The sequence below is a fragment of the Taudactylus pleione genome, unplaced genomic scaffold, assembly GCF_031769625.1.
Source record: "Taudactylus pleione unplaced genomic scaffold, aTauple2 ptg000610l, whole genome shotgun sequence".
Lineage (NCBI taxonomy): Eukaryota > Metazoa > Chordata > Amphibia > Anura > Myobatrachidae > Taudactylus > Taudactylus pleione.
This window is the reverse complement of record NW_028285012.1, coordinates 1,323,224-1,349,750: the sequence shown is the minus strand read 5'-3', so window position 1 is coordinate 1,349,750 and position 26,527 is coordinate 1,323,224. Positions and strand designations below refer to the sequence as shown.

Here is a 26,527-nt window from a genome sequence, read left to right as displayed (position 1 = left end):
TAAGTGTCACGTCTTGGTAGTATTGTCACCCAAGACCCAACCATATCATCTCAACATGTTTTTTAAATTGCCATATATTTAATTTTTATAATTTGTGTGCTCAGCTTGCTTCACGCAATGAAATTTCTGTAGCTGGTCTGTACCCCAGAGGTTATGCAGGATGGACGGTGTTTTCACTGTGACAGGGCCAGAAATCTGCTTCAGAAGACGCAGACACTTGCCTTGGCACACCTCGGAAATGGGGCCGACACTCTCCCGTTTTCAAGAACACTGGCCATCACCGCCCCTTCCCCTCACAGGTGCAAACAGCAGGTTTTCCATACGACGCACGTGCAAATGCAAATTTAGGCATTTTTGCATATGTCCCTCCTATTCTGAGTCAGACAGAGTTTGGCAGGATCTGTCTTTCCATGTTTGCCAGGACACCTTCCTCAATAGCCTGGAATTATACCCATCAGTTTAATTGATGGCACTCATGAGCTCTGCCTTTCCGGCTCCCACAGTGGGTGATGAGAGAGACGTCATGACGTCTCTCCCATAGTGCCAAGAGGGAGGACAGAGGAGTGGAGGGTGACGGGTGCAGGAGGAGGGAATTCAGGTAAGTATATTGTGTGTGTCTTGTGTTATATATGTAAGGGCCACTGCATAGGGCAGACCACTACTGGGGCCACTGTATAGGGGGGACCACTACTGGGGCCACTGTATAGGGGGGACCACTACTGGTGGCACTTTACAGGGGGGGACCCCTACTGGGGGCAGTGTATAAAGAGCACTACTGGGGGCACTGCATAGGGTAGACCTCTACTGGGGGCACAGTATAAGGGACACTGCATAGGGCAGACCACTACTGGGGCCACTGTATAGAGGGGACAACTACTGGGTGCACTGTATAGGGGGACCACTACTCAGCCAAAGATCCCAGGACTGGTAAGTCCTATGCATACCCCCCTACACCACCAGGGTTCGGGCACAAGGCCCGTGGGACATGGTCAGGTGCTAGGCCTGTGGCTCCAGAGGGGACACTAGGCCCGGCTGATATCAGGGGGCACTGATATCAGATGGGCGGCGCTAGGCTGAGGGCATAGTATAGTCAGCGCTAGGCCATTGGCAAAGTCAGTGCTAGGCCGTAGGTTGTTTCTAAAGTTGGCACTAGGCTGTGGGCATTGGTTAAGTCAGCACTAGGCAGTAGGCATCATTAAAGTCAGCGCAAGGCCATGGGCATTGTTAAAGTTGGCGCTAGGTAGCCAAAGGCAGATATTGGTCAGACAGTTAGGCCCCTCTGAAGGTAAGCTGTGCTAGACCGTTGCATTCCCCTCAGCCGGGCCCCCATGAAAAGTAGACTGTTGGTATGTCGCTGCTATTTTCCCATTGACCTGCACATGCGCTATAGACTCTGGGCACACTCTAGTGCCCAGAGTCTATCAGTGCGGCACTAGCCGCACTGCGCTCAATGCGCTGACGGCCGCCGGACTAAGAGGAGGGATCCCGTGATGGAGACTGCACACGGGCCCTCTTCTCTCTAGGAATGGCCCTGTCTTTGGAGATATGCATCATTGAAGAATCTAGGTATAGCAGGATAAAGGAGTGCACCACACTCAGACTGTGTCCATTGTTGTTCACCGGCTCATCTAGAGTTGGGGTCCCAGGTGTGAATGGGTAGTCAGGTTGCTGTGAGTGGCACACGCTAGGGAAAAGAGGTCAAGTTATTGCAGCTGTGAGGTTGGGCTGTTGATTTTGTGTTCCTTTGCAGGTGCTGAGATCAGGATCACTCATCCACCAAGAGGACATTCGGTGACCGTAATCCGTGTTTTGTGTGCTGTTTGTGTCGTGTGTCATTCCTTGCCCCTTCCCTTTTCGTTCGGGTTGCACCCTTGTGCTTGGCACGTAGGTATAACCAGTCTGAGGCCTAAAGTGCCAATGATGACCATCCACTGATCCCAGTGGAGGTCATCCCGACTCAGAGCATGTCTTCCTTCCAGGGTCGGTGAGCGGGAGTCCCAACCATTACTGTCCGTGTCCAACCCGTGGACCATCAACAGGACTGTCAACAGGAGCGTCATCGGCGCCCTGAAGGTGAGAGCCTGGGACTTGGGAGGTAAGTGCCTGACCACACCTGCACAGCAGCAGGCACACGCTCTCGGCACCCACTTCTCACATAGTACAGAAAATATTTAGTCATTTACATCAGTCCCTTCCCCAGGAGATCTTACAATCTATAGTCCCTACCACATGCACACACGCACACATTTTATTATTATTATTATCATTTATTTATATGGCGCCACAAGTGTTCCGCAGCGCCTTGCAAAGTACATGAACAAATAAGTAACCAGTGACTTACAATACAATACAAAGCAGGACATGGACATGTTTAATAAACATTGCTATATTAGTGACCTTTACGCCCACATAAGCAGCCGACTGTTGGTTGCCCTAGTGGGGAGTAAGAGATAAATTAAATTACAGTAGGGAGAAGCACAAGAGGGTAGAGGGCCCTGCTCGAAAGAGCTTACATTCTTTAAGGGAGGGTCAGACGAACAGGAGTGACACAGGTGGGGTAGGCGGGGAGGAAGGAAGATGTAGCAGCAAGTTAGGATGAGAGTTGGAAGGCTTTAATGAAGTAGTGGGTCTTAAGAGCTAGTTTGAAAGATTGTAGAGAGGTGCAGAGTCTGATGGGGAGAGGGAGGGAGTTCCAAAGGTGGGGAACAGCGTGGGCAAAATCTTGGAGGCGGGAGTGGGAGGAAGTAATCAATTGGCATGAAAGGCGGCATGTATTAAGTGAACGAAGAGGGCAGACAAAAGGGTGAAGGGAGAGGAGATCAGAGATGTAAATTGGAGAGGAATGGGTGAGGACTTTGTAAGTGAGTGTGATAACTTTGAATTGGGTTCTGAAAGGGAAGGGGAGCCAGTGGAGGGCTTGTAAGAGAGGGGAGGCAGATGTAGAGCATTTGGAGAGGAAGATGAGCCGAGAAGCAGCATTGAGCACAGACTGGAGAGGAGAGAGATGGGATTTGGGGAGGCCAGATAGGAGGAGGTTACAGTAGTCCAATCTGGAGATGACTAGTGAATGTATGAGGGTTTTGGTGGCATCCTGGGTGAGAAAGGGTCTGATCTTGGAAATATTCTTGAGATGGAAACGACAGGACTGCGAGAGGTTCTGAATATGTGATTTGAAGGAGAGGGAAGAGTCCAGGATGACTCCAAGACAACGCACTTTGGGACTAAGGGCCTGATTCAGAGCTGGACGCTATTTGCGGACGGTCGTTCCTAAAAAGGGTCCGGCTATTTAAATTGAGCGCATTGCGGCTTGTTGACGCCTCTATGTCTGAGCGAGCAAATGAAAAATGCGCTCGCTATTTTGTAAAGACGCCCCTTTGCTGTTCGCATCACAAGTCATCTCCGGTATTTATTAGATTAATCGGGTACATCGAAAGGCATCTGAACTGCTCACAGTGCTTGTGGTAGGTTTATCCTACCGCAATCACTGCGAGCAGTTCAGGGTAAAAGACAACCAAGTGATGTGGTCAATGACGCTCCTTTACTAATTATGCACTCCCATGAGACGCCCTTTTTACCATTAGGCACGCCTGCGTTCGGATCTCCACTCCCCCGTTTTCAAGCACCTTTCCCTGTTACCACCCACAAACGGTACATTCTGTCAATCAAATTAGCAGCCCCTCGCTGTTTTGTGAGCGCTCGATTTCTGACCGCAATGACTGGTTTACACATGCGCATTATGACCCATACACATGCGCAGTTGTACGAACATCGATCACAGCGAACGAGCGGCCGCTTATGAGCGGCTCTGAATCAGGCCCTAGATGAGATAGTTATGCCATCTATTGATAAAGAAATAGTGGGACATGATGTTATGTGGGAGGGTGGGAAGATGATCAGCTCAGTCTTAGACATATTAAATTTGAGAAATCGCTGGGACATCCAGGAAGAGATAGCACAGAGACAGTTAGAGATACGAGTCAGTAGAGAGGGGGAAAGATCAGGTGAGGAAAGGTAGATCTGAGTATCATCAGCATAGAGATGATAATGGAGGTCAAAAGAGTGGATGAGTTTACCTAGAGAGGACATATAGAGAGAGAATAGGAGAGGTCCAAGAACAGAACCTTGGGGAACACCTACTGTAAGAGGCTGTGGTGGGACAGCCAGGAGAGAGCAGTGTCACGTAGACCAAGAGAGTGAAGGATATGCAGCAGTAGAGGGAGGTCCACAGTGTCAAAAGCAGCAGAGAGGTCAAGGAGAATGAGCAGGGAGTAGTGGCCCTTGGATTTGGCAGCAAGGAGGTCATTGCTGACTTTCGTGAGGGCAGTTTCAGTGGAGTGGAGAGAACAGGAGCCAGACTGAAAAGGGTCAAGGGGGGAGTGGGAGGAAAGAAAGGTGGTAAGTTGTAAACAATACGCTCAAGGAGTTTGGAGGCAAAAGGGAGGAGAGAGATGGGTTGGTAGTTAGAGAGAATGTTAGGATCAAGGTTAGGTTTTTTAACACATATATACTAGGGTAAATTTTTATTTTGTCTATTATTATTCTTTTACAATCGTAAAAGATAACTGCATAGCAGACACATTAAGATCATAAAATAGTTTTTTTTTCTCTTTAAGGAGGGAATTCAATTAGCCCCGAAGTGAGTAAGAGGCAGCACTTATCAGGGATTTTTTTCACTACTGCACAGTCAGTGAAAAAACATTCCCTGATAACTAAGTGGTTAATGGGTGCCGCGACCGTGTTGATGCTCAAATCTGTGACGTTTTTTCATTAACACGTCAATTTAACAGGCGTTAACAAAGGTATCGGGTGAAAAAGGTAGCCCAATTAAATAGCCTCAGGCAATAAACGAAAGGCTACTTCTCTTTTTCACTCCCATCAAGTTATAGGGGAAAACTGAATTCCCCCCATAATGTTCTTTTTCATATGACTTTTTTGTTTGAACCTGCTGAAACAAGACACTATGGGGTATATTTACTAAAATGTGGGTTTTTAGAAGTGGAGATGTTGCCCATAGCAACCAATCTGATTCTACTTATCATTTATCTAGCACCTGTTTTGTTTACAACTGCAATATATGAAAAATGTACAGTATTAGCTGAATTCCAAGACAAAGCGAAGTGAGATCACATAATACTAATACATAACTTGAACAATAATAAAATATTTATTGTGACATTTCTGATAACTGATAATATATTTATTGTGACATATTTCTGATAAATGACCTGATAAATAAATGATCTGATAAATGATCTGATAAATAAGCAACATCTCCACTTCTAAAGACCCGCACTTTAATAAATATATCCCTATGGTTGTAGACCGTAAGCCGTGTACTGGGGGGGGTGCATATGGGCTGTATAACCCGTATTAAAGACCAAAGCCGCCCAAACACACATTCTGGGAAGTTGCTAAACTTTTTAGCTTAACATGTGAAGTCTCATTTCCCAGGACTTGTCTGTGAGTATACAATTAAGTTGTGTTTTATTGACTTTGCTTCTATTTCATCCCTCCATTATACTGCCCTATCTCCTAATTAGTTGTAAGGTGACGAGAGGGTGTTTATAACCCACTTGCCTTGTCCTAGCCTTTCCTTTCTTTCCAGCACAGTCACCGCATTCATTGCCATTAGCAAGATTTGAATAGCTGGGGGACATGTAATTAATGTCTTCTGGGTGTTGGATCCTAGTGTTGTAGATTGGGTGCTGAAATCAGAAATATGTCACAATAAATATATTATTATTGTGCAAGTTATGTATTAGTATTATGTGATCACGCTTCGCAGTGTCTTGGAATTCAGCTATTACTGTAAATTTTTCATATATTCCAGTTGTAAACAAAACACACATGTAACACATATAAGCTCATTTTTCAGGAGTTACGTCTTCTATTTATATCAAGAATATATATATTATATATATATATATATATTTATATATTTAAAAAAATATAGGTCCAGAGGGGACCGAAATGTCGATGTTAATACTTGTTACAATGGGATTCTGGGCTCTATTTATTAACATTATTTTTACTAAAATAAAGTGAAAAAGGGTGTTTTCACACCCTTTTCACATTATTTTAGCTTCACCTGTAGATATTACAGGGCAATTGGAGTAGAATTAGTAAAATTCTACTCCAACCCCTAAGTATCACTTAATTTAGTAAAGCGGATCGCATTTCCCATAATTGTAATGGGAAATGTGAACCGACCAGAGTTACTAAAAATAAATTGTAAAAAAATACCGGGGGAAGCCCTGTGATAATAACGCCACCCGGATGTGGCGCTATCCAGGGTCTCCCCCTGGTTACCGGGCTCCCACTCTGCTCTAACGGGGAGAGCAGAGGCGGGAGCCGGTACCAGTAATCAGCTATGTGGTCTAAACAGACCGCAAGCTGATTGCTGTAAAAAAAAGAAAAAAAAAATGTAAACATTTTTTTTTTACTTACCTGAATCCAGGGACCGGTGATCGGGCCTCCGGTGATGGCTCCTCTCCGGTCAGCTGGTCTCCCACAGTGCACTGCTGCCCGGTCATCAGGTGATTGGATCCCAGTGCAGTATGGGAGATCACCTGATCAGGAAGCCCGGAGAAGATCACCGGAGGCCAGGAGGATGCAGGTAAGTGTAATGAAGGGAGGGGGGGTTGCGGGGGGGAGGGGGGGTCACGGGGGTCTGCGATTGTGGGGGACGGGGCTTAGCATCGGTGGGTGGTAGCAGCGACGGTGGGTCGGCGCATGCACGGGCTCTTAGTCGCGGTATTTTTTCCGAAAATACCGTGACTAGAGTGCGGATGGGATCCGCAGGAACAGAGCTTTATCACAAGCTCTGTCCCTGCAAGGGATTTATAGTAAATCCCTGTGATATTGCCTGAATTCGCAATGCGAATTCACTCGGTAATATCACACTACAATCCGCATTCAATATGCGGATTGTAGTAAATAGAGCCCAGAGCCTTTTTTTACTACCAGCTTCAAAGACTGGTGAGTGCACCCCGCACCCCTATTTTTTTAATTATGTAAGATGGTTGAGGATTTTCCTCACCATAGTTTGGTTAGCACCCCAGCACACAAGCAACAAAAGAGCTGTGCGGACACACTGTGAATACATATATGTCCCTTAGGGTGGCACTCCAAAAATTCCAACAGCGTTGCAGGTGCTCTCCAATAAAAGCCATATACAGGCCTCATACATACAGTCCCAATAGGCGGCACTCTGAATTAATACAGGAAACACAGGTATGAAGTATGAAGTGGTGATTTTTTCACTTCATACCTGTGTTGCCTGTATTAATTCAGAGTGCCGCCTATTGGGACTGTGTATATATATATATATATATATATAAATAAATAAATATCCATTTTCTGCTTTTAACCACTAACTGGCGTGGTCACATGGCATGCGGCCGCCTCCAAGATGGGGTTTCATTGCAGACATGTCCTCCTGCTCTGTTTCCTAGTATAAGTAATAGGAAATCACACATGCAGAACTGGTTTCCTCTATTCCCACATTGGGGTGAGTGGTGGGGGGGGGATTTACTACCATGGGACATGTGGACATTGGTGGGGGTGGGGAGTTTAATGCTACAAAAGGGACCTATTTACACAGTGGTGGGAGGATAATGCTATAGGGGCTTTAAGAATACAGTGTGGGGCAAATGTTACTGGGCAGGGTAAATTGCTACCGGAAGATCTATGGCTACAAGGGTGATGGGAAAATGCAACATCGGTGGAGGATAATGCTATAGAGTATGCTAGACACGTCCTGACACTGCTAGGACATTTTGCTAACAAATATTTGTCACTTAATTGTATAAATAACATTATTAATTATTATTATTATTATTATTATTATTATTATTATTATTATTTATTATATATGTGTAACCCCCCTTTACCCTCTAAAGGGACACCAGGTTACTAACTCCTATGTAATATTTTTTACCCACCCTTAAACTCATGTTAAGTGGTGTACCTCTTTTTGTTAGCAGTGCCTCCACCCAAGTATTGGTAGTACTCATGGGCCTACTTGGGAAAACCCTAGTGTATTGTGTTGATGTAGGTTATTTTCTGGTCCTTACCACCTTTGCTTCCATGTCACTTCGCCAAGAAAGTACACTCCATCAATTACAGGAAATAACAGCTTTATCATGGATAAATGACATCTATTAACAGTACAGTCTTTTTTCAATTATAAGTCAGTTCACCAACATAACATTTGCATGCATATACACAATCAATTACTAGTGCAATACATTGGTACACACATAAATAAATGTTATTACACTATTTTATAAAGGCTAATCCACTGGCAAGGTTATAATAGCGGACTGTGTTTTCCAGAGATCCTACATAAATATATTTGTTCCCTTCTGGAGTAAATTACATTGACATCTACTTTTTTCTATATAATCCACTTTTGGAAAGATCCAGTATATCTCTACACATAAGATGCAATCAATAGTCTCAAGGTCTGGTATATATATATAATGCCGATTTGGAGGGGTCCACTATACAAGAAACCAAAATATGGATTTATGTAGATTAGTATAGTCTCTGGATTCTCCAACAGCTAAATATGCTCTCAGTAAGAGACTTTGGCCCCAGGGCTGTCTTAACTGCTGTGTGGGCCCTGGGCAAAGCAATGCACCGGGGCCCCTAACCACCGATTCATGGGAAAATATTTTACTTTGTCTGGGTAATTGCTACAGCTACCCATAATGACATATATAAAACACAGGCGCTGGAGCGCTGGTGGATACCATATCATAGTATGATATGGTATTATTGCAGCAATAAGCCCCGTCATACTGAGATTTTGTCATGTTATTATAATTATAGGATTGCGCAGTGATTTGATTCAGCCCTTACCTTTGCAGTGCGGTGGGTGCGTGCGCCTGTGGCCGGGTCGGGAGTCACCGGGGCAGTGGCTGGCAGAGGAGTCTCTTGAGGAGGCTGAGACGGTGCGGGACGACGGATCCCCCAATCCTGGACACCACACAGCAGGGGTGGATTGGGATGGGAAACCAGCCTAGGAAATTTCTAGAAGCAGCCCTAATGGGGGCAGGTTTGTAGAAGGGGCGGGGTCTGTGGCAGGGCGGGATACTTCCTCATAGGGTCTGATTCTGAGTCGGACGCAATTGCTGCTTTCCTTGTGTTTTTTGCTGCATCTGTGCCTTTATGCTAATGCCACTACAATGCCCTTCCCTGGTGTACATCCATGTGCCCGAATGTGCAAAGACTGAGACGCCCACTGTCAGTGTCTATAGATGCTGCAATCATGCTTTGTGCTTCTGTACACGCCAATCATCAATCGCACAATTAAAAATTGCACCAGCCCTATGCTAGGTGCAGATCATCCGTCTGAGTATGGCCTCCAGTGTGAGCAACTCAGCGTCTCTGTACGCAGCCACTTTCATCAACACGTCTGTGTCACTCCAATAACACGCCATACTGCGCTACATATGTATCTGATTAGCCAACCTTCTGTAACCGCCCAGGATCAGCCCAAAACATTTTTAATACCCCTCAATATGTGCCTCCCCTAATATCCCTCAGTACACAGCATCCCCATAATACCTATTAGTATACAGTGTCCTCCACCACACTAGTCCTCAGTACACACAGCACATTCATATTACCCCCCAGTATACACAGCGCCTTCGTATTACCCCAGTACACATAGCACCCCCAAAATACCCCCAGTACACACAAACAGCACCCCCATTTAACCTCCAGTACACACAACAGCTCCATATTACCCCCCCATACACAAAGTACCCCTGAGTTACTCCCCAATACACATAGTGCACCCATGGTACCTGTTTTTTCTATTCTTTCTCCTGTAATAAAGGCAGTGACTCAGGCAAGAAGCAGGTAATCAGGAAGGAAAGGGCTGATATGTGCAGCCCACTATGGTAGTGGTAGGTTCAGTCCCGGTATTGTGCCCTGTGCTGGCCGGGTCATTGTTTTAGGTTGTGAGCACCATAGTTCAGGCTCACCCCCGCGTGGACGGCATGGAGTAGGAGCAGGGGTCCCGCGGCACTTCATCTGCAAGCCACCATAAATGAAAACGGGAGGGTGCGGGGCCTTGCGCGGTGGCCATAGAGGCTGCGTTGCGCCGCGTCAGGTACCGTCAGTCGCAGAGACTGACATCTCCAGCCTTCGCGTCCGCTGCTGCATGCAGAGAGAGCCGTGCCTTAAGCACAGCTGTCAGTGCGGCCACTGAAGAGAGAGGAGGACGGCACAGTGGGAAGTTGCCCGGCTTCCCAGTCCGCCCCTGCCACACAGACTACGCGCGGAGGGGGGGGGGGGAGGATGTTACTCGTCACAGGGTGGGGGGAATACTGCGGAATTCAGTACTTTTAGAAATCTAAAAAATATACCAACTGGCTGCGGCTGCCAGGCCCAGGGGTTGGCGGGCCCCTTCAAGCTTTGGGCCCTTGGGCAACTGCCCAACAAGCCCAATGGTAGAGACGGCCCTGTTTGGCCCTCATTCAGAGTCTCTCGCAAGATGCGATCGGTCGCTTGCAAAAAGGGTCCGGGTATGCAAATCAAGCGATCGCTCTTTGCACTGTGAGGATGCCCTCTATGTCTTAGTGAGCGACGGCAGTTAGCGTACGCTGGACTATAAAACCTCCCACCTTTCACTCGCAGCACACGTCATCTCTGGGAAGAGTCTGATTAATCGTGAACATCAAGGGCCCTCGGAGCTGCTCGCAGCGGTTAGGGTTGACCTAACCTACCCCAAGCACTGCGAGCAATTCAGGCTAAAAAAACAACCAAGTCACGTGTGCTATGACGCCACTTTGCTAATTATGCATGCCCTTTAAACGCCGTTTTGGCGGCCAGACACGCCTGCATTCGCACAACCATTCCCCCTTTTACAAGCACCTTCCCCTGTTACCACCCACAAACTGTCACTCTGTCACTCAAAGCAGCGACCTGAAAGTGGCTTGCGAGCTAGCAAAATCAGATCGCACTAATGACTTGCGCACGCACACTGTGAATTATACGCATGCGCAGATGTGCGATTATCGCTCCCAGCGAGCGATCGTGCCCTAACGAGAGACTCTGAATGAGGTCCTTTATGCTATTAGCTTATTCTTCTCTCTAAAGTCTTGTTGTAATATACTTGTACTTCCCCAACTCTTTTCTTAATTACTGCATATATATATCAATATCCCCTGTTATGGAGATTCTTTCAATGCCTGCTATGTGGTGGGTACTTGGTATGCTGCAGTCCGTCTAACCCCTATAACGCTGCTCAATGAACTCCAGACCACCGCTGTCCTTGCTCTGCTAACTGCCATGACATGAAGACAAGGACCACCTTTTGTCTTGACAATTTCCTTCTATGCTGCTATCTTTCCTGAGCTTATAACCTGGGACAGCTCCACTATGGCATATCTGTCACTCCTCCATCTGCCCATAGCTACACTTCTGCCTCACCTGGCTGGGAACTCTGGCCTCCCCTTCCTTGTAGCAGTTGATCAGCTGCCTGACAGTAGTCTGTGACTAAGGGCTCTATTTATTAACATTATTTTTACTAAAATAAAGTGAAAAAGGGTGTTTTCACACCCTTTTCACATTATTTTAGTATCACCTTTAGTTATTACAGGGCAATTGGAGTAGAATTCGTAAAATTCTACTCCAACCCCTAAGTATCACGTATTTTTAGTAAAGCAGATCGCATTTCCCATGATTGTAATGGGAAATGTGATCTGACCAAAGTTACTAAAAATAAATTGTAATAAAATATCGGGGAAAGCCCTGTGATAATAATGCCACCTGGCGGTGGCGTTATCCAGGGTCTCCCCCAGTTACCGGCCTCCTACTCTGCTCTAACAGCAGAGCAGAGCCCGGAGCCGGTCCCAGTAATCAGCTGTGTGGTCTAAACAGACTGCAAGCTGATTACTGTAAAAAAAAGAAAAAAAATTGTCAACATTTTTTTTTACTTACCTGACTCCAGGTACCGGTTATCGGGGCTCCGGTGATGTCTCCCCTCCAGTCAGCTGGTCTCCTATAGTGCACTGCGGCCCGGTCATCAGGTGATTCCTAATCGGAAGCATGGAGGATATCACCAGAGGCCCAGATCATGCAGGTAAGTGTAAAAGGGAGAGGGGGGGTCCCGGGGGGATTAGGGGGGTCGCGGGGGGTCCACAATCATGGGGGGCGGGGCTTAGCATCGGGGGGTAGCAGCGGCGACTGGTCGGCGCATGCGCGGGCACTTTGTCATAGTATTTTTTGCGAAAATACCGTGACTAGTGTGCGGAGGGGTTTCGCAGGGACAGAGCTTTATCGCAAGCTCTGTCCCTTCAAGGGATTTGTAGTAAATCACTGTGATATTGCCTGAATTCGCAATGCGAATTCAGTCGATAATATGACACTACAATCTGCATTCAATATGCGGATTGTAGTAAATAGAGCCCTAGCTGTTCAATACTACATCTGCTCAATGGAACCTGCAGGCAGCTGAAGGAGACCCACTGACAGCATCACACTGGCATCCCTCTTCTGACTCCCAGTCACCAGCTCTGGCATACAGCAGCCCCATCAGCCGCCTCTTCTGATGGGTGTCGCGCTGCTGCTGCCACTAGCATCACAACTCCTGCTGTGACATGCTCCCTCTCCTGCTCCACCCCCTGTGCCTGGCAGGGCACAGGGAGGGGGGGCAGGGGCGTTTCTAGAGAGGAGGGGGCCCGTGTGCAGTCTCCATCATGGGCCCCCTCCTCTCTGCCCGGCGGCTGGCAGCGCACTGAGCTGTGCGCGGCCAGCACCGTAGTTATAGACTCTGGGCACTAGAGTGTGCCCAGAGTCTATAATGAATGCACAGGTCACCGGGAAAATGGTCGCCATTTTCCCTGTACTGCGCATGCACAAACGACAGGAAAATGGCCGCCGCAGCCATTTTCCAGTCGTTTTACAGCGCCGGACCTCGCGCCGGTGTGGGACTCCGGAGAGGTAAGTAATATTATGGGTGCAAGGTATGCGGTGCGGGGCCCCCCTGGACCCAGGGGCCCGTGTTCCCTGTACACCCTGCACCCATTATAGATACGCCCCTGGGGGGGTTTGAGCACTCTAGGAAGGGAACTCCTAACTAACTCTCAACTGCTGCTGACAGCTGTTATATCTCTCACTATAACCGGATCCCTTTTTCCTGACAGGAACCAAACCACTCCCAGACATATCACTCCGCCCCTTTTAGTACAGTGCATGTGTATCCCATACACTGAAGCATATTTTGAGCTGAAGAGGGTAACAATACATATTATACACAAGTTATATAAATGTACGTTCATTTATACACAAGTCGCCTCAATAAACAATATAGATAAATAATGAACATATATCTGTATATATAGTTTTACATCACAACTTGTACATACAATTGATATATGTTTTATATTTTACCTCAGTATTGTTATTATTACAAAATTTCTTTTAACCCTCAACCAGGGTTACACACTCCCCCTGATAATCTGTGAATGATAAAGGTTCATTATCCAGATTATCACTCTTCTAAACCTCTATTGGCCACTGCCAAACCCACTAGGGGACTGTCCCCCCATCACGGTCACATTGTGGCTTTACCCAACCACTATACTCACTCTTAGTAAGTCTTCTCATATTTCCGCTGATATTTTAAAAAACAGAACTCCAGTCTACTCCCCCTACCGGGTGGACCCCTCATCTGTCTCCTCCTCAGAGTCAGCCCACATGGCTCCCGGCTATAATCTACTCCCCCTACTGTCTGTGAAAGCACAGTCCGCTATTATAACCTTGCCAGTGGATTAGCCTTTATATAAATATGAACCCTGAGAAATTGGTTTAAGTAACTCTTTACAGCAGGTATAGAGAAACCGCTGGATGTCCGTTATAAACACTTCTGGAGATAAGTGAGAACTGGACTCAAATTATACAAGGTTATTTAGGAAAATGAACTGAGCATAGTAACGGTTAGCCTTCATGAAATAATATGTTGCAAAAATATGTTCAGAGTTAAAATAGTATAATGACATTTATTTATGTGTGTACCAATGTATTGCACTAGTAATTGATTGTGTATATGCATGCAAATGTTATGTTGGTGAACTGACTTATAATTGAAAAAAGACTTTACTGTTAAAGATGTCATTTATCCATGATAAAGCTGTTATTTCCTGTAATTGATGGAGTGTACTTTCTTGGCGGATCGACACGGAAGCAAAGGTGGTAAGGACCAAAAAATAACCTACATCAACACAATACACTAGGGTTTTCCCAACTAGGCCCATGAATACTACCAATACTTGGGTGGAGGCACTGCTAACAAAAAAAGGTACACCACTTAACATGAGTTTAAGGGTGGGTAAAGAAGATGACATAGGCGTTAGTAACCTGGTGTCCCTTTAGAGGGTAAAGATATGTAAACTATGAAGACAAAGGTGCCTCCCAGTGCAAAAAAGGCCCCGTAACAAATAGTCAGTGGAACATAAGAGCTTCCAGTCATATCTTTCTTTCTTCAGATAATCTTTCCAAGTGGAAAAGGTCTCAAGGGGGAGCAAACTATATATATGTGTAGTATTTAACAGTTAACACATACTATTTGAATTCATTTTTTTAAAAACACACATACAATAAGAAAATTGTGACTAGGCTTATCTGACAAATAAGATAGATAATGTGCTACACTCTTCCTGTGTATGTTCTAGTTTTATCTAGTACTGTAAATCAACTGAATAATCTATAGTCTCTTAGATATCCATTAATACATTGAAACAGTGATTTAAATTATGTATCACTTTACTGATGATTGTCAAAAATAAATTAAACAAACAATGGTGGGCTGTGCCCAAACCATGCAGGGATGTGCATAAACAAACTTCATATACATAATCTCTCAGGTCTATTTGCACATCTGTACTGTACTATAATCGTTGGTGTGCGGACAAGACGTCAAGCAAGAATGATTATAACCATATAAATTGTATAAAATGTCTCTTGATATTTTATTATATATTTTGTTATATATATAAAAGGGGTTGTGCTTCACAGAATATGAAGGTAATAGGAACTTGTTTGTTAGTTCCAATTTATTCTGTTTGTAAACAGAAGTTACTTGAATTAATAACTTAATAACTATATCCATGCGGCATCCCACTAGTATAAAGTTAAAAAAAGTTGGTGCACTCAGACAGTGTTGGAGGGGGCCAGATATCATACTGGTATCGAGGATTAGCAGCACATCTAAATTCAGGGGCTCCGGACCTAACTGCATCTCTGGATGTCAGACACTGACAAATAGTTGTCCTAAGGAAGGTCATCCGTCCATCACACAAGGAGTATACTGACGCATTTCGCCCTGACACTTGTAGAGTGTCATTTAGACTTTCCCAAATACCTTATCCGCATAGTGTCACCGACATAGTCCCTTCGATCTTCTGCTTGTCAGCAAAATTAATATCAAAATGCTAAATGAGTCTTGACCTCAGACCAACATTGTTATGTGACAGTAACATATTGCCCCACCAAGAACTTGCTGGCCCAAGTAGCAATACGTTGCACTTATGGAGCGTACACACGGTCAGATTTGTCAGACTTGTCAGATTTGTCAGATGAACGACTGAATGATTAAACGATTTGAACGATTTGGACGATTTGACCAAAGTTTTGAACGATTGAACGATTGAACGATTTTTGACTGCATTAAAATGAATGGAATCGTCCAAGTCTGACTGCAAACCCATCAGATGTCAGATATCGTTATCTGACAAACGGGAACGCGCATCGTTGATCGTCCATCGTTCAGGCATGTCAGATATGAACGATTTACCTTCAGATATGAACGACTGAACGATTTTTAAATCGTTATCGTCCATATCTGAAGAAAACATCTGATCGTGTGTATGCACCATTATAACCTCATGTACCACATTCCTATTTCCCTGTAAACTGTATGGATGCATGTAGGGCCCTCTTACCTCTTTATTAACCAGACTCATTTTATTACTGTTTTGTTTCCAAGTGCATTCACATTCCTGCTCCATTGTGACGGAGATCCTTGCAGTGTCTGTGTGATACATGGTATTCATGACATTTATGCTGATGAACTTGCAGTATTTGACCACCACTTGTGGTACGCAATCTGCTTACCTGTCCTGGTTGTTTGCTTTTTAAAATTGTCTTTTAATGAGGCCCCCCGTGTGTCTTCTATATATTATATTACATTATAAATATTAATATATATATATATATATATATATATAGTATTTAGAAAAGAAGGCACTCAAAAGTGCCTTTAAAATAAAACTTATCTTATAGAAAATAAATTTTGGCCCAGGACATTACGTCATAGTTAATGAGAGGTTCAGGAACTGAGTTCCTGCTTGTTCCTGCTGAAATATAGCCCTGGTAATACAAAGATCATCAATCACCATACACAAATCAGGGCATGATTTTATGTATTTGGACAAATGCTTTTAATGCTTTATAATAAGAGTTGTATGTGGAATTTCCTCACCTCACAGACACACCCTAGGTAAGTGCACAGCTGAGTTTCAGGTTCTGCAGATTGCTAGCATATGTTTTCAATTATGTACTTGTCTTAAATAGAACCCATGATACTTTGATTAGTGAAACATGCTTTTGTTCTTATTTTAGGTCAATGTGAACACTACAATTACATATTACAAGCAGTTGAATGGATTATTAATATTAAACGCTTACTGGGTGACATGATTTAATGATGTGCAACACCCTTATATTGTAAGGATTTAAAGTTATATTAGAGAGAGAATTTCAGATTTGTCATGCTCCTTCCCCATCAGGCCACTTCCCTTTTTGGGTGTTCACCTTATATACCTATTTGAAAAATGGGAGGGGCAGTGCTCTTTCTGGTCCAGGGCACCAAACAGTCTACTTACGGCTCTGCGCGGGTGTGTAGCTAATAGCAACTGCGTAGTAGTGGTGACACAGGAGGCCATGGTCAGATGGAAAAATTTCACCTGCTATAGGGCTGTTGCAAGTTTCGATGGGGCGTCCGATGAAACATTTGAATGCGCACCTCTACTGATTAGTGCCGCAGTATAAACCAAATTGGTCTCGGCAGTAACATAAAGACAAACATGCAGCTGCAGCAAACGATGCAGCCACGGCCACCTCTGTGGCCATCTCTGAATGAGCCCCTTAGTGTAATTAGCACATGAAATGACGCACAGCTTTGAACATTGTTTGCTGGGAACAATCACTTGTGCACAAATATGCATCTTAGTAATGGAACTGTACAAGAACATAAGTCCTCCCAGATTTGAATCCTATTAAGAATTGGTTATGGTATAGAAGATAGACAGTAAAAAGGTTGACAATGTCTAGATAGACACCAGATGTTAGACAGTCACTAGGTCGACAGGGACAAAAGGTCGACTCACTAAAGGTCACCATGGATGAAGGTTGAAAGGTACTAATTGTCGACTGAGTCAAAGGGTCGACATCTGTTTGTTTTTTCTAGCCCTAATCTTCACCCTAACCTTAACTCTCCTTCATGGTGCCTAAACCTAACCATTGGGGTAGGTGCCTAACCCTTTGTCAAGTGCTTAATCCTAACCCTCCCTGGCGCCTTACCATAACAGTCGGGGTAAGTGCCTAATCCTAACTGTCAGGATAAGTGCATAACCCTCTGGTAAGTGCCTACCCCTGTCAACCATTTGTGTGTTGTCCAATTTCATGTTGACAACTTGTTGACCTTCTTCCATATCGACCTTTTGTCACTTTCGACCTAGTGAATTGAATGTCTAACATGCAGGGGTGTATCTTCCTATTGGCCTGGATGGCCCTTGCCAGGGGCGTCAGTGTTTCAGCCCGACATCACTAGCACATGATCTCCTGTCTCCTCTGCTCTTAGCAGTGTCCTGCAGTCAGCTGCAGCAAAGATCACTGGTCTCCTTCTGTCTCCTTTGCTCTTACCAGTATTCTCCAATCATTGTTATTATGTATTAACCTTCTTATATGTCCCTTTATATCAGAAACATTTAAAATTAGGGAGAGTAAATTTTTATTATTTTTATCCCTAATATATTTCATCCCCCACAATACCCAACACATACCAATCACCACTCACTAGTTCCAATATGTCAACTGTGCAGGAAAAGAGTGCAAGCTCCACATCAATCACAAGGCTCTATTTGCAAGGTAATTTGCATATATGCAAATTATCTTGCCCACAATGCATCTTGTTTGTTATTGATGCCATCTTTTCCTGTGTTGTTGACATATAGAAATTAATAAACAGTGCTTTTCATGTAGTAAGTATTATGACTGAAAAAAATTTTTTTAAAAATAAAATAAAATAAAAAAAAAATAATAAAAAAAAAATATATATATATATATATATATATATATATATGTCTCCCTATTTCTACAGGCATGTAAATTGAACTACCCCCAGTGTAAGTGTAATAAACTTATGTTTTTCTCATTTTGGTGGACTGGCTATGATCTTTTTAGGTGGTGGCTAATCCCGTGTTGGGAAGGCTTCTTGGTCTTTTGGCTTAGATCAAGTGTAGTATCTGTTCTTATCAGTTTCGACTGACTGGACAGTAATTGCACTCGGGCTCCACAGGACCTGCTGCCGCATTTTTTCTGGAACTGCACCAGCCGAGGAAGCTGAAAGAGGACTGCTGAGAGGAAGAAGGATTCGACTTGCCGAGGGTTAGACTTGCTGCTCTGCCCTCTGAAGAAGCGACTGCCAAGCTCCGACCAGCGTCCCCCAGACTGCCGACTGCGACGAGGAAGGACTACAAGTAGCAGAGGGTCAGACTTGTTTGCTCTGCCCTCTGTGAAGCCGACCTCCGACCAGCAACGACCAGACCCTGCGACGAGGAAGGACTTCGACCAGCATTGGGCTAGACTTGTTTGCTCTGCCCTCTGCGAAGCCGTCTCCTGACCGGCGACCAGACCCTGCGACCGCAACGAGGAAGGACTTCGACTGGCATTGGGTTAGACTTGTTTGCTCTGCCCTCTGCGAAAGCGACTTCCGACCGCCGCAGACCCTTCTCCAGCCCAACTTCGACCCCGGGCAAGAAGCAGGAGAGATGGCCTCAGCTGCCCCAACCCCGGTGCCAGCCCCAGCCTCCGCTCCAGCCACCTCCGCCAGGAAGAAGACGGGAAAGAAGGGACCGAAGCCGGCCGAAGCTCTGCCTGACCAGGTCCCATCCACCTCCACCGCCCCTCCAGCAACAGCCCCCGAGAAGCCCAGCCAGACCCAGCCCAAGGGTACCCCAGCCTTGGAGCCCTGGATGAGGCAGACCGTTGTGATGAAGCTGAAGGAGGTGGAAGGAAAGATGCCGGACATGACGACGGAGACCTTCGGCAAGAAGATGGTCCTTGAGCAGGGGTTCTCGACTGCTGAAACCCTCAGCATACAGAACTATCTCAAGGGGATCTTTTACGTGACCTTTGCCTCCATTGCCATTTGCAAGAGGTATTGGGAAGCAGTGAAAGCGGCGAGGCCAGAATCCCCTTTCTCTCGCTTTGTGGGCAATTGCCCTATTCAAAGAGAGGAGAGGCGGGTGACGGTTTCAATGCGGAACCCACACACGCCTGGCAAGGACATCGCCACCTTCCTGGGCCGTTTCTGCACGGTGATCAAGGAGCCCTCCAAGATCCTGGACAGGAATGGCTTCTGGACAGGCAAGTGGGCTGTCATCGTCAAGCTTCTAAAAGACAACTGGAGCCCCGATGGAGTTGTGCACCTGCCACAGTTCTTTTCCCTGGGCGCATCTGCTGGATTTCTCACTTATCCAGACCAGCCGCGGATCTGCAAGACCTGCGGTGGGAAGGATCACATTGGGAGAGACTGCAAGGTGGCAGCCTGCAAGAAGTGCAAGGTGGCGGGACACGACACCAAGGATTGCCCCACCCAGAAGACATGCAACCTCTGTGGGGAGGTGAACCATGTCTACAATAGGGCAAAATCCTACGTGGCAGCAGTGACTGGACAAGGCCAGCAGAGGCGCCAGGAGGGTAAGAAACCTTCCACCCCCACCCCACTCCCCCGCACCCATCCTACCCTTCCTACCCCACCCCTTCCCACCCATCCTACCCCACGCCCTCCTCCCACTGTGACAGCAACTCCCACCCCCACTGCTGGCACAACCCCTCCCCCCTCTCCCTCCCGCTCCCTTCTCCATCCCACTGTCTCTTCCACCCCCCCTGTCTCTCTCCTCTCCGAGGAAGAGTTTCCCCCTCTTGTATCCTCTGCAGGCACTCAACAGTCGAGCAGGAAGCGAAAGGAGTTTGACAGCCCAGCTGCTGACCCCGACCCTTCCAAGAAGTTGGCGGTAGAACAGGTCGAGAACCCTCGTCCACTAGAGGACGAGATGGAGGCGATGGTGGAAAGCCTCGTGGAGGAGGTAGTACCTGACCTGAATGCTGACAACTTAATCGAACAGCTGATCCACAGCTGTATGCAGCCGCCCCAACAGGGCGACCCAGCAACCGTTCAAGAGGAAGCACCGCCCGACAAGAGTGGTAGCTAAATGTATTTTCCGTGTTCTAACCTTTTTTCTCCCAACTAATGGTGTCTTTTTCCCTTTTTACCATTAATGTGAGGAGTATTAAGGATAAGTTTAGAAGACAGTCTGTGTTTGCATTTTTAGATACTCAGAAATGTGATGTTTACATGTTGCAGGAATGCTCTATTCCTTTTTCCAGGTCTTATAGACATCTGGGCCGGCAGTGGTCTCACGGTCCATCCTATTGGTCTGGTGGGGGTGAGTGTAAGTCTGCAGGGGTCGCCATTCTTATTAGGGGGAGCCTCTTCACACTAGATTCTGTTCAGGAGCTCGTCTGCGGCAGATTGCTTGTCGTAGACGGCTCCTGGGCAGGTGAGCCTATTAGGCTAATCTGTGTGTATGCACCCCCTGGTAAGAATGAGCGTTTGGAGCTTTTCCAGACCCTGCGGCTGCAGCTCGCAACCACTAGGGCAGTAGTGATGGCCGGAGATTTCAACTGCCCCATGGAGGAGGATGGACGCAGCACCTGCAACACTGCTAAGCTTGATTTGACATCTAAACTGCTCATAGAAATGGTAACCGAAGCTTCTCTGCGGGATGCTGTGGGCTCCATGGGGGCTGGCTCCGTGAATTACACGTGGAGCCGCCCCGATGGCTCGGTGCATTCCCGCATTGACTTTGTGTTTACCTCTAGAGCAGTGAAGCAGACTAGGCATGCTATGGTTCCCTGCTTCTTCTCTGACCACAGAGCCATTCTCTTCCAAGGAGACCTGGGCAATGGTTTTCCTCCTGGCCCAGGCTCCTGGAAGTTGAACTGTGCTCTGCTGGAAAGGGAGGAGGTGCTGGCCGAGCTGAAGGATGCCTACATCACATGGAAGAATGATAAATGTTATTTTGAATGCATGAGTGATTGGTGGGAATATGTTAAGGCTAACATTCGCAGTTTCTTTCAGGTCAAAGGAAGACAACAGGCGTGCGACCGAAAGAGGAACTTCAAGGGACTGCAGAGACAACTGCAGTCCCTGCAGGACCTCCAACGGTGCGGCTGGGACGTGAGAGATGATCTGGAGGAGACCAAAAAGAGCCTGAAAGGGCACTTCGAGGAGGAATCCAGACGCATCGTCTTCCGTTCCAAGGTGGAGAACCTGGAGAAGGGTGAGAAATGTAACTCTTTCTTTTTCAGGAAACTCCACTCTGGCCACACGCCCCTGACTGAGCTGCGAGATGAGGCCGGTATTCCCAGGCAGGGGAAGGAGGGCGTCATGAAGGTCATCACGGACTACTATGGCGACCTCTACTCCCCAAAGACGACGGACAGTGCTGTGGCTGATGAGTTCCTGTCAGGTATCACTAACACTATTGATCCTGCAGGTAAAGCAGCCATGGATGCTCCCTTGGTGTTGGAGGAGTTGCACTCTGCCGCTAAATCCTTTAGGCAGGGCAGGACCCCGGGCAGTGATGGTCTCCCAGCAGAGCTCTATGTAGCGCTGTGGGACCTCATTGGCCCGGACCTGCTCGAGCTGTACAAGGAGATGGTGGTGGAGGGCAAAATGCCTCCTTCACTGAGGGAGGGACTGATCACGATCTTGTATAAGCGTAAGGGGGAGAGATGTGAGCTGAAAAATTTCAGGCCCATCTCTCTCCTGAACGTGGACTACAAGATCCTGGCCAAGGTACTTGCCAACAGGCTGAAGGCTGTCATCGGACAGATCATTCACCCGGACCAGACCTGCGGCATTCCTGGCCACAGGATTGCAGATAGCCTTGCCCTCCTCAGAGACACGGTCCATTACATCAAGGACCGGAACGTGCATGCGGCTCTTGTCAGCCTTGACCAGGAGAAGGCCTTTGACCGTGTCTCACATGAGTTGATGGGTAGGGTCCTGCAGAGGTTTGGGCTTGGTGAAATGTTTTGCACGTATGTTAACCTGATGTACCTTGATATTCACAGCTCGGTGTTGGTGAACGGCTGGAAGACTGACCCCTTTCCTATTCTATCTGGGGTCAGACAAGGCTGCCCTCTTTCACCTCTTCTTTTTGTTTGTGTTATAGAGCTCCTGGCTGTATGCATCAGACGGAAACCAGAGATCAGAGGGGTCATCGCACCGGGTCCAGACCGTAAAGAGGCCAAGTGTTCGCTGTACATGGACGACGTCACTGTCTTCTGCGCTGACCAGAGTTCGGTGACAGCACTCGTCCAGACCTGCGACAGCTTCGGCCGAGCTTCAGGGGCAAAAGTCAACTGCGGGAAGTCAGAGGCTATGCTGTTCGGGCAGTGGCACCTGTCATCCTCCGCTCCATTCCCCTTTGCTGTCAAGCCGGACTTCATCAAAATTCTGGGAGTCTGGCTTGGTGGTGAAGGTGCGGCTCTGAAGTGCTGGGATGAAAGACTTGCCACTGTAAGGCAAAAAATTGGACTGTGGAGCCTCAGAGACCTTACCATCGAAGGAAAAGCACTTGTACTGCGCAACGAGATCCTTCCCGTTCTTCAGTACACAGCGCAGGCCTGGCCACCTCTGGTCACGGTCTGCAGGGCCATCACAAGGGCAGTGTTTCACTTCATCTGGGGCTCCAAGATGGACAGAGTAAAGCGGACAGTTATGTACAAGGAGCCCCTCAAAGGTGGAAAGGGAATACCAGATATCCCCACCATGCTGCGAGCCTTCTTTGTTTGCAACTGTATCCGCAGGACTTTGTGTGAGACTGATAATGACTCTGCAGGAAACTCCATGTCTCGCTTTTTCCTCCTACCCCTTTGGAGGGCCCTAGGCTGGGCTAAGTCGGACAGCTCCATCCCTTACAAGTGGAACACTCCCTGGTTCTACCTGGATGTGTCCAAGTTTGTGAGGGAGCACCAACTGGAGGGAGTTAAACCTGACTTGTGGAAACCAAAGACTATCCACAAGCTCATCAGAGCAAAAGACGTTATGGAGCCTATTCCAGGGCTCCCTTCAGCAACCGCCAAGCAGGTATGGGACAATGTGGCCTCCAAAAGGCTCACAAATAGACACAAGGACATGTCATGGATGGCAATCCAAGGGGGTCTGCCCCTAAGGACATTCATGCACTCCCGTAACCTGTGCAGGTACAGACATTGCCCCTGGTGCATCTCTCACGAGGAAACATCTATGCACTTGTTTTGGGACTGTACTTATGCACAGTTGTTGTTAGATGCCCTGGAAAATGAACTCAAAGACTGTGTGCCAAGGAGCAACCTTTCGTACCACTCGGTACTTTACGGACTGTTTCCTGGCACCCACACCTATGGGGCAATCCAGGAGGCCTGGCGCCTTATGAACTGTGTTAAGGACGCTTTGTGGCTTGCCAGGAATCGCCTCATTCTGAGGAGGGAGAGGATGTCTATCCAGGACTGTCGCAGGCTGATTCACAGCCTGCTAAGAGACTATTCCATCATGGACAGCCCTGAGGAAGAAGAGGACTAAACCCCCCTTCTTCTGCCCCCTCCCCCCATGCTTGATTGTCCAACAAGGACTGGGACAGTGGCCCCTTCCCCCATTTTTCACAGAGACTGATGTTTTGTTGATATGTCTTTCTATTTATTTACCCTTCCCATATATGTGTCCGTCTTTCAATAAAAACTTCAGTTCTGTGATTCCCCCCTCCCTTCCCCTCTACCCTCCACACCCATAGACCTTGTTGATTGTTGTTTTTGTTTAAGTAGTGAATGAATAATGCAAAGTATTATGTATAGTATAGGATGCCTTGTGCTATATGTTTTGCAATGCATTATATTGTATATTTGATTATGTTTGATAGTGTATTGGGTTTAGGCTGTGCTGCGACACAGTACACTTGTATGTGTGATTTATGTATGTTTTTTGCCATCTTTATGTTAATAAAGAATGCTTTTTTCAATCAAAAAATCTGTTCTTATCAGTTTAATATCTGATACGCCCCCTATCTGGGGGCCATATATTAAATGGATTTTTAGAACAGGGAGATGGAAGAAGAGCTTGCTCTGTCCACTCCACGCATTGACCTGGTATTGTATTACTTCCAGGACCGGTGCACCTTTCCAAAACTGTTATCCAAAAATAGAAAAGAACTATTTAACTCTTTCGTTTCACTTTGTTTCATTTTTACAGATGCAACAAACTACTCTTTTGCCTGTGTCTGCACGTCATGCAAGCAATCAAATGACAATACCACCCCGTGTTGGGAATAAGACATGATCTATATGGACTGTCTTCATTCTTACGTAGGGAAAATATGAAAGATCTATCATCCCAGTAAATAAAAGGTAGAGTGTAGGTATCAGTTGTTAAAAAGCGTAATGCATTATAGATAGCCCAATTTGAATATATGTAAATTATGTTACCCATAATGCATTTTGTTTGTTTTTGATTCAATGTTTTTAAGCTTTTCTTGTGTTTTTTTGCATAAATAAATTTATATATAGTGGTTTGCAATGGAGTAAGTTCTATAAAAGATAAATATATTACAAAGAGAAATAAAAATTATACTCTCCCTATTTCTTCACATGTGTGAATTAAACTACTCCCAGTGTGTGGGGTTTTTTTTTTTTTTTTTTAGTAGAAGCAGTCATTGGAGGGGGTGCCAATCCCTTAGTTTGCCAGGGGCGCTCGGACCCCTAGATACACCCCTGCTAACATGTGGTGTCTATATAGACATTGTCAACCTTTTTACTATCTATCTATAGTCCGGATACCTTAAGAAATATAGCCATAAGGTCTGGTAGCTGATCTGATATTATATATCTGTAACAAATGCATTTCAGTTTCACAGGTTAGAATTTATGTATATCACTATTGTATTACATGTGGCTCACTCAAAGTAAAAAGTTAGCCATTAACTAATTGGTGCTCTAGAAAGGGGGTTCTCAGCTCCAGTCCTCCAGTACCCCTAACAGGTCATGTTTTCAGGATTTCTGTCTGTGGAAACAGGTGGGATAATTACTGACCCAGCAAAATAGATCAACTCACCCGTGCAAGATTAAAGAAATCCAGAAAGCACAACCTGTTGGGAGGTACGTGAGGTATGGAGTTGAGAATCTAAACGAAAAGTTAAAATATACATTATTTTTATCACTGTCAAAAGTGTATAAATCATCCATCTTTTTGTAGTTGTCTTTTATATAGAGACACAAACTTGCATAAATATAAGCCTGCATGGAATAAATGTGGTGGAGCTGCAATTTTCATCACTTTTTTTCCGTGGTCTTAAAGGCTTGTAATTTTTGCAGTGCTACTCTAAGATGTATTATAGTTATCTATGAAAGTGCTCATGTGTGCTGCAGTTCCACCAGTTCTTCAGGTTGTTCTAGAATTGGTTGCCATTTGAATTGTTTCAACCAAACATGCTGACTGATCTGCATAACCATCTCATTGGGCATTATCTGATATAAGGGCTGACAGGTGGTTAGGTCAAATGCTCGCATCTTTTTCTGGATGGACGGTCACCTTATGGCCTAATAACTATCACAGGACTGTCAGCACATGTGACCTACAGTAGCTGGTAAATTAAAAAGCACTACAGCCTTGCGGCTGTGGACTGAGCGCCAGGCTAAAGCCACCAAAAAAAAAAAAAAGTACAAAAAAAACCCTATGGCACCTGCAAGATCATCGGAGACAATTGGGATGACCCCATAGAGACTAAAATCTGGAGGTTAAATAGAATGGAACCCCATTAGTCTGATTGTAAAATGTTTAATGTTGAATTTTGCTGTAGGAAAGATAGGAGCCGGACACTTTAAGAACAGAGTGCACCCTGGGTGCACTTAAATCAGAATAGCATTACTGTTAGGGAAAGTTGTTGTTTGCTCTTTGTTATTGTTATGTTGTTCTTTGTCACGTCTTCTATATAACCTGCGGATCCCCTTCAACTCCATGAATGCAATGCACCAGAATGTACAGCAGTCAGCCTACCATAGACATAAGGAGACCTATACAGTAGAAGACAACTTTTAAAAATGATCTCATTAAGGGGTCTATTCATGATATTAATTATTGGGGCTCTATAATTAAAACTCTAACTCGCCATGGACTCCTGAGAAATTCAGC

General features: G+C 45.9%; 1 protein-coding gene and 2 pseudogenes across 1 annotated transcript; all 3 read left to right on the top strand.

Annotated features, from left to right (window-relative positions):
• The first annotated feature begins 18,500 nt into the window (after positions 1-18,500).
• Positions 18,501-18,600, top strand: LOC148480552 (U2 spliceosomal RNA; annotated as a pseudogene).
• A 3,125-nt stretch (positions 18,601-21,725) lies between these two features.
• Positions 21,726-24,064, top strand: LOC148480551 (uncharacterized). The gene is made up of 2 exons (XM_088454227.1): positions 21,726-21,830; positions 22,539-24,064. The coding sequence occupies exons 1-2, from the start codon at positions 21,749-21,751 to the stop codon at positions 23,927-23,929; spliced, it is 1,473 nt and encodes a 490-aa protein (XP_088310353.1). The 5' UTR covers positions 21,726-21,748; the 3' UTR covers positions 23,930-24,064.
• Positions 24,065-24,348: 284 nt separating this feature from the next.
• LOC148480550 (U2 spliceosomal RNA) lies at positions 24,349-24,523 on the top strand (annotated as a pseudogene).
• The last annotated feature ends 2,004 nt before the right edge of the window (positions 24,524-26,527 follow it).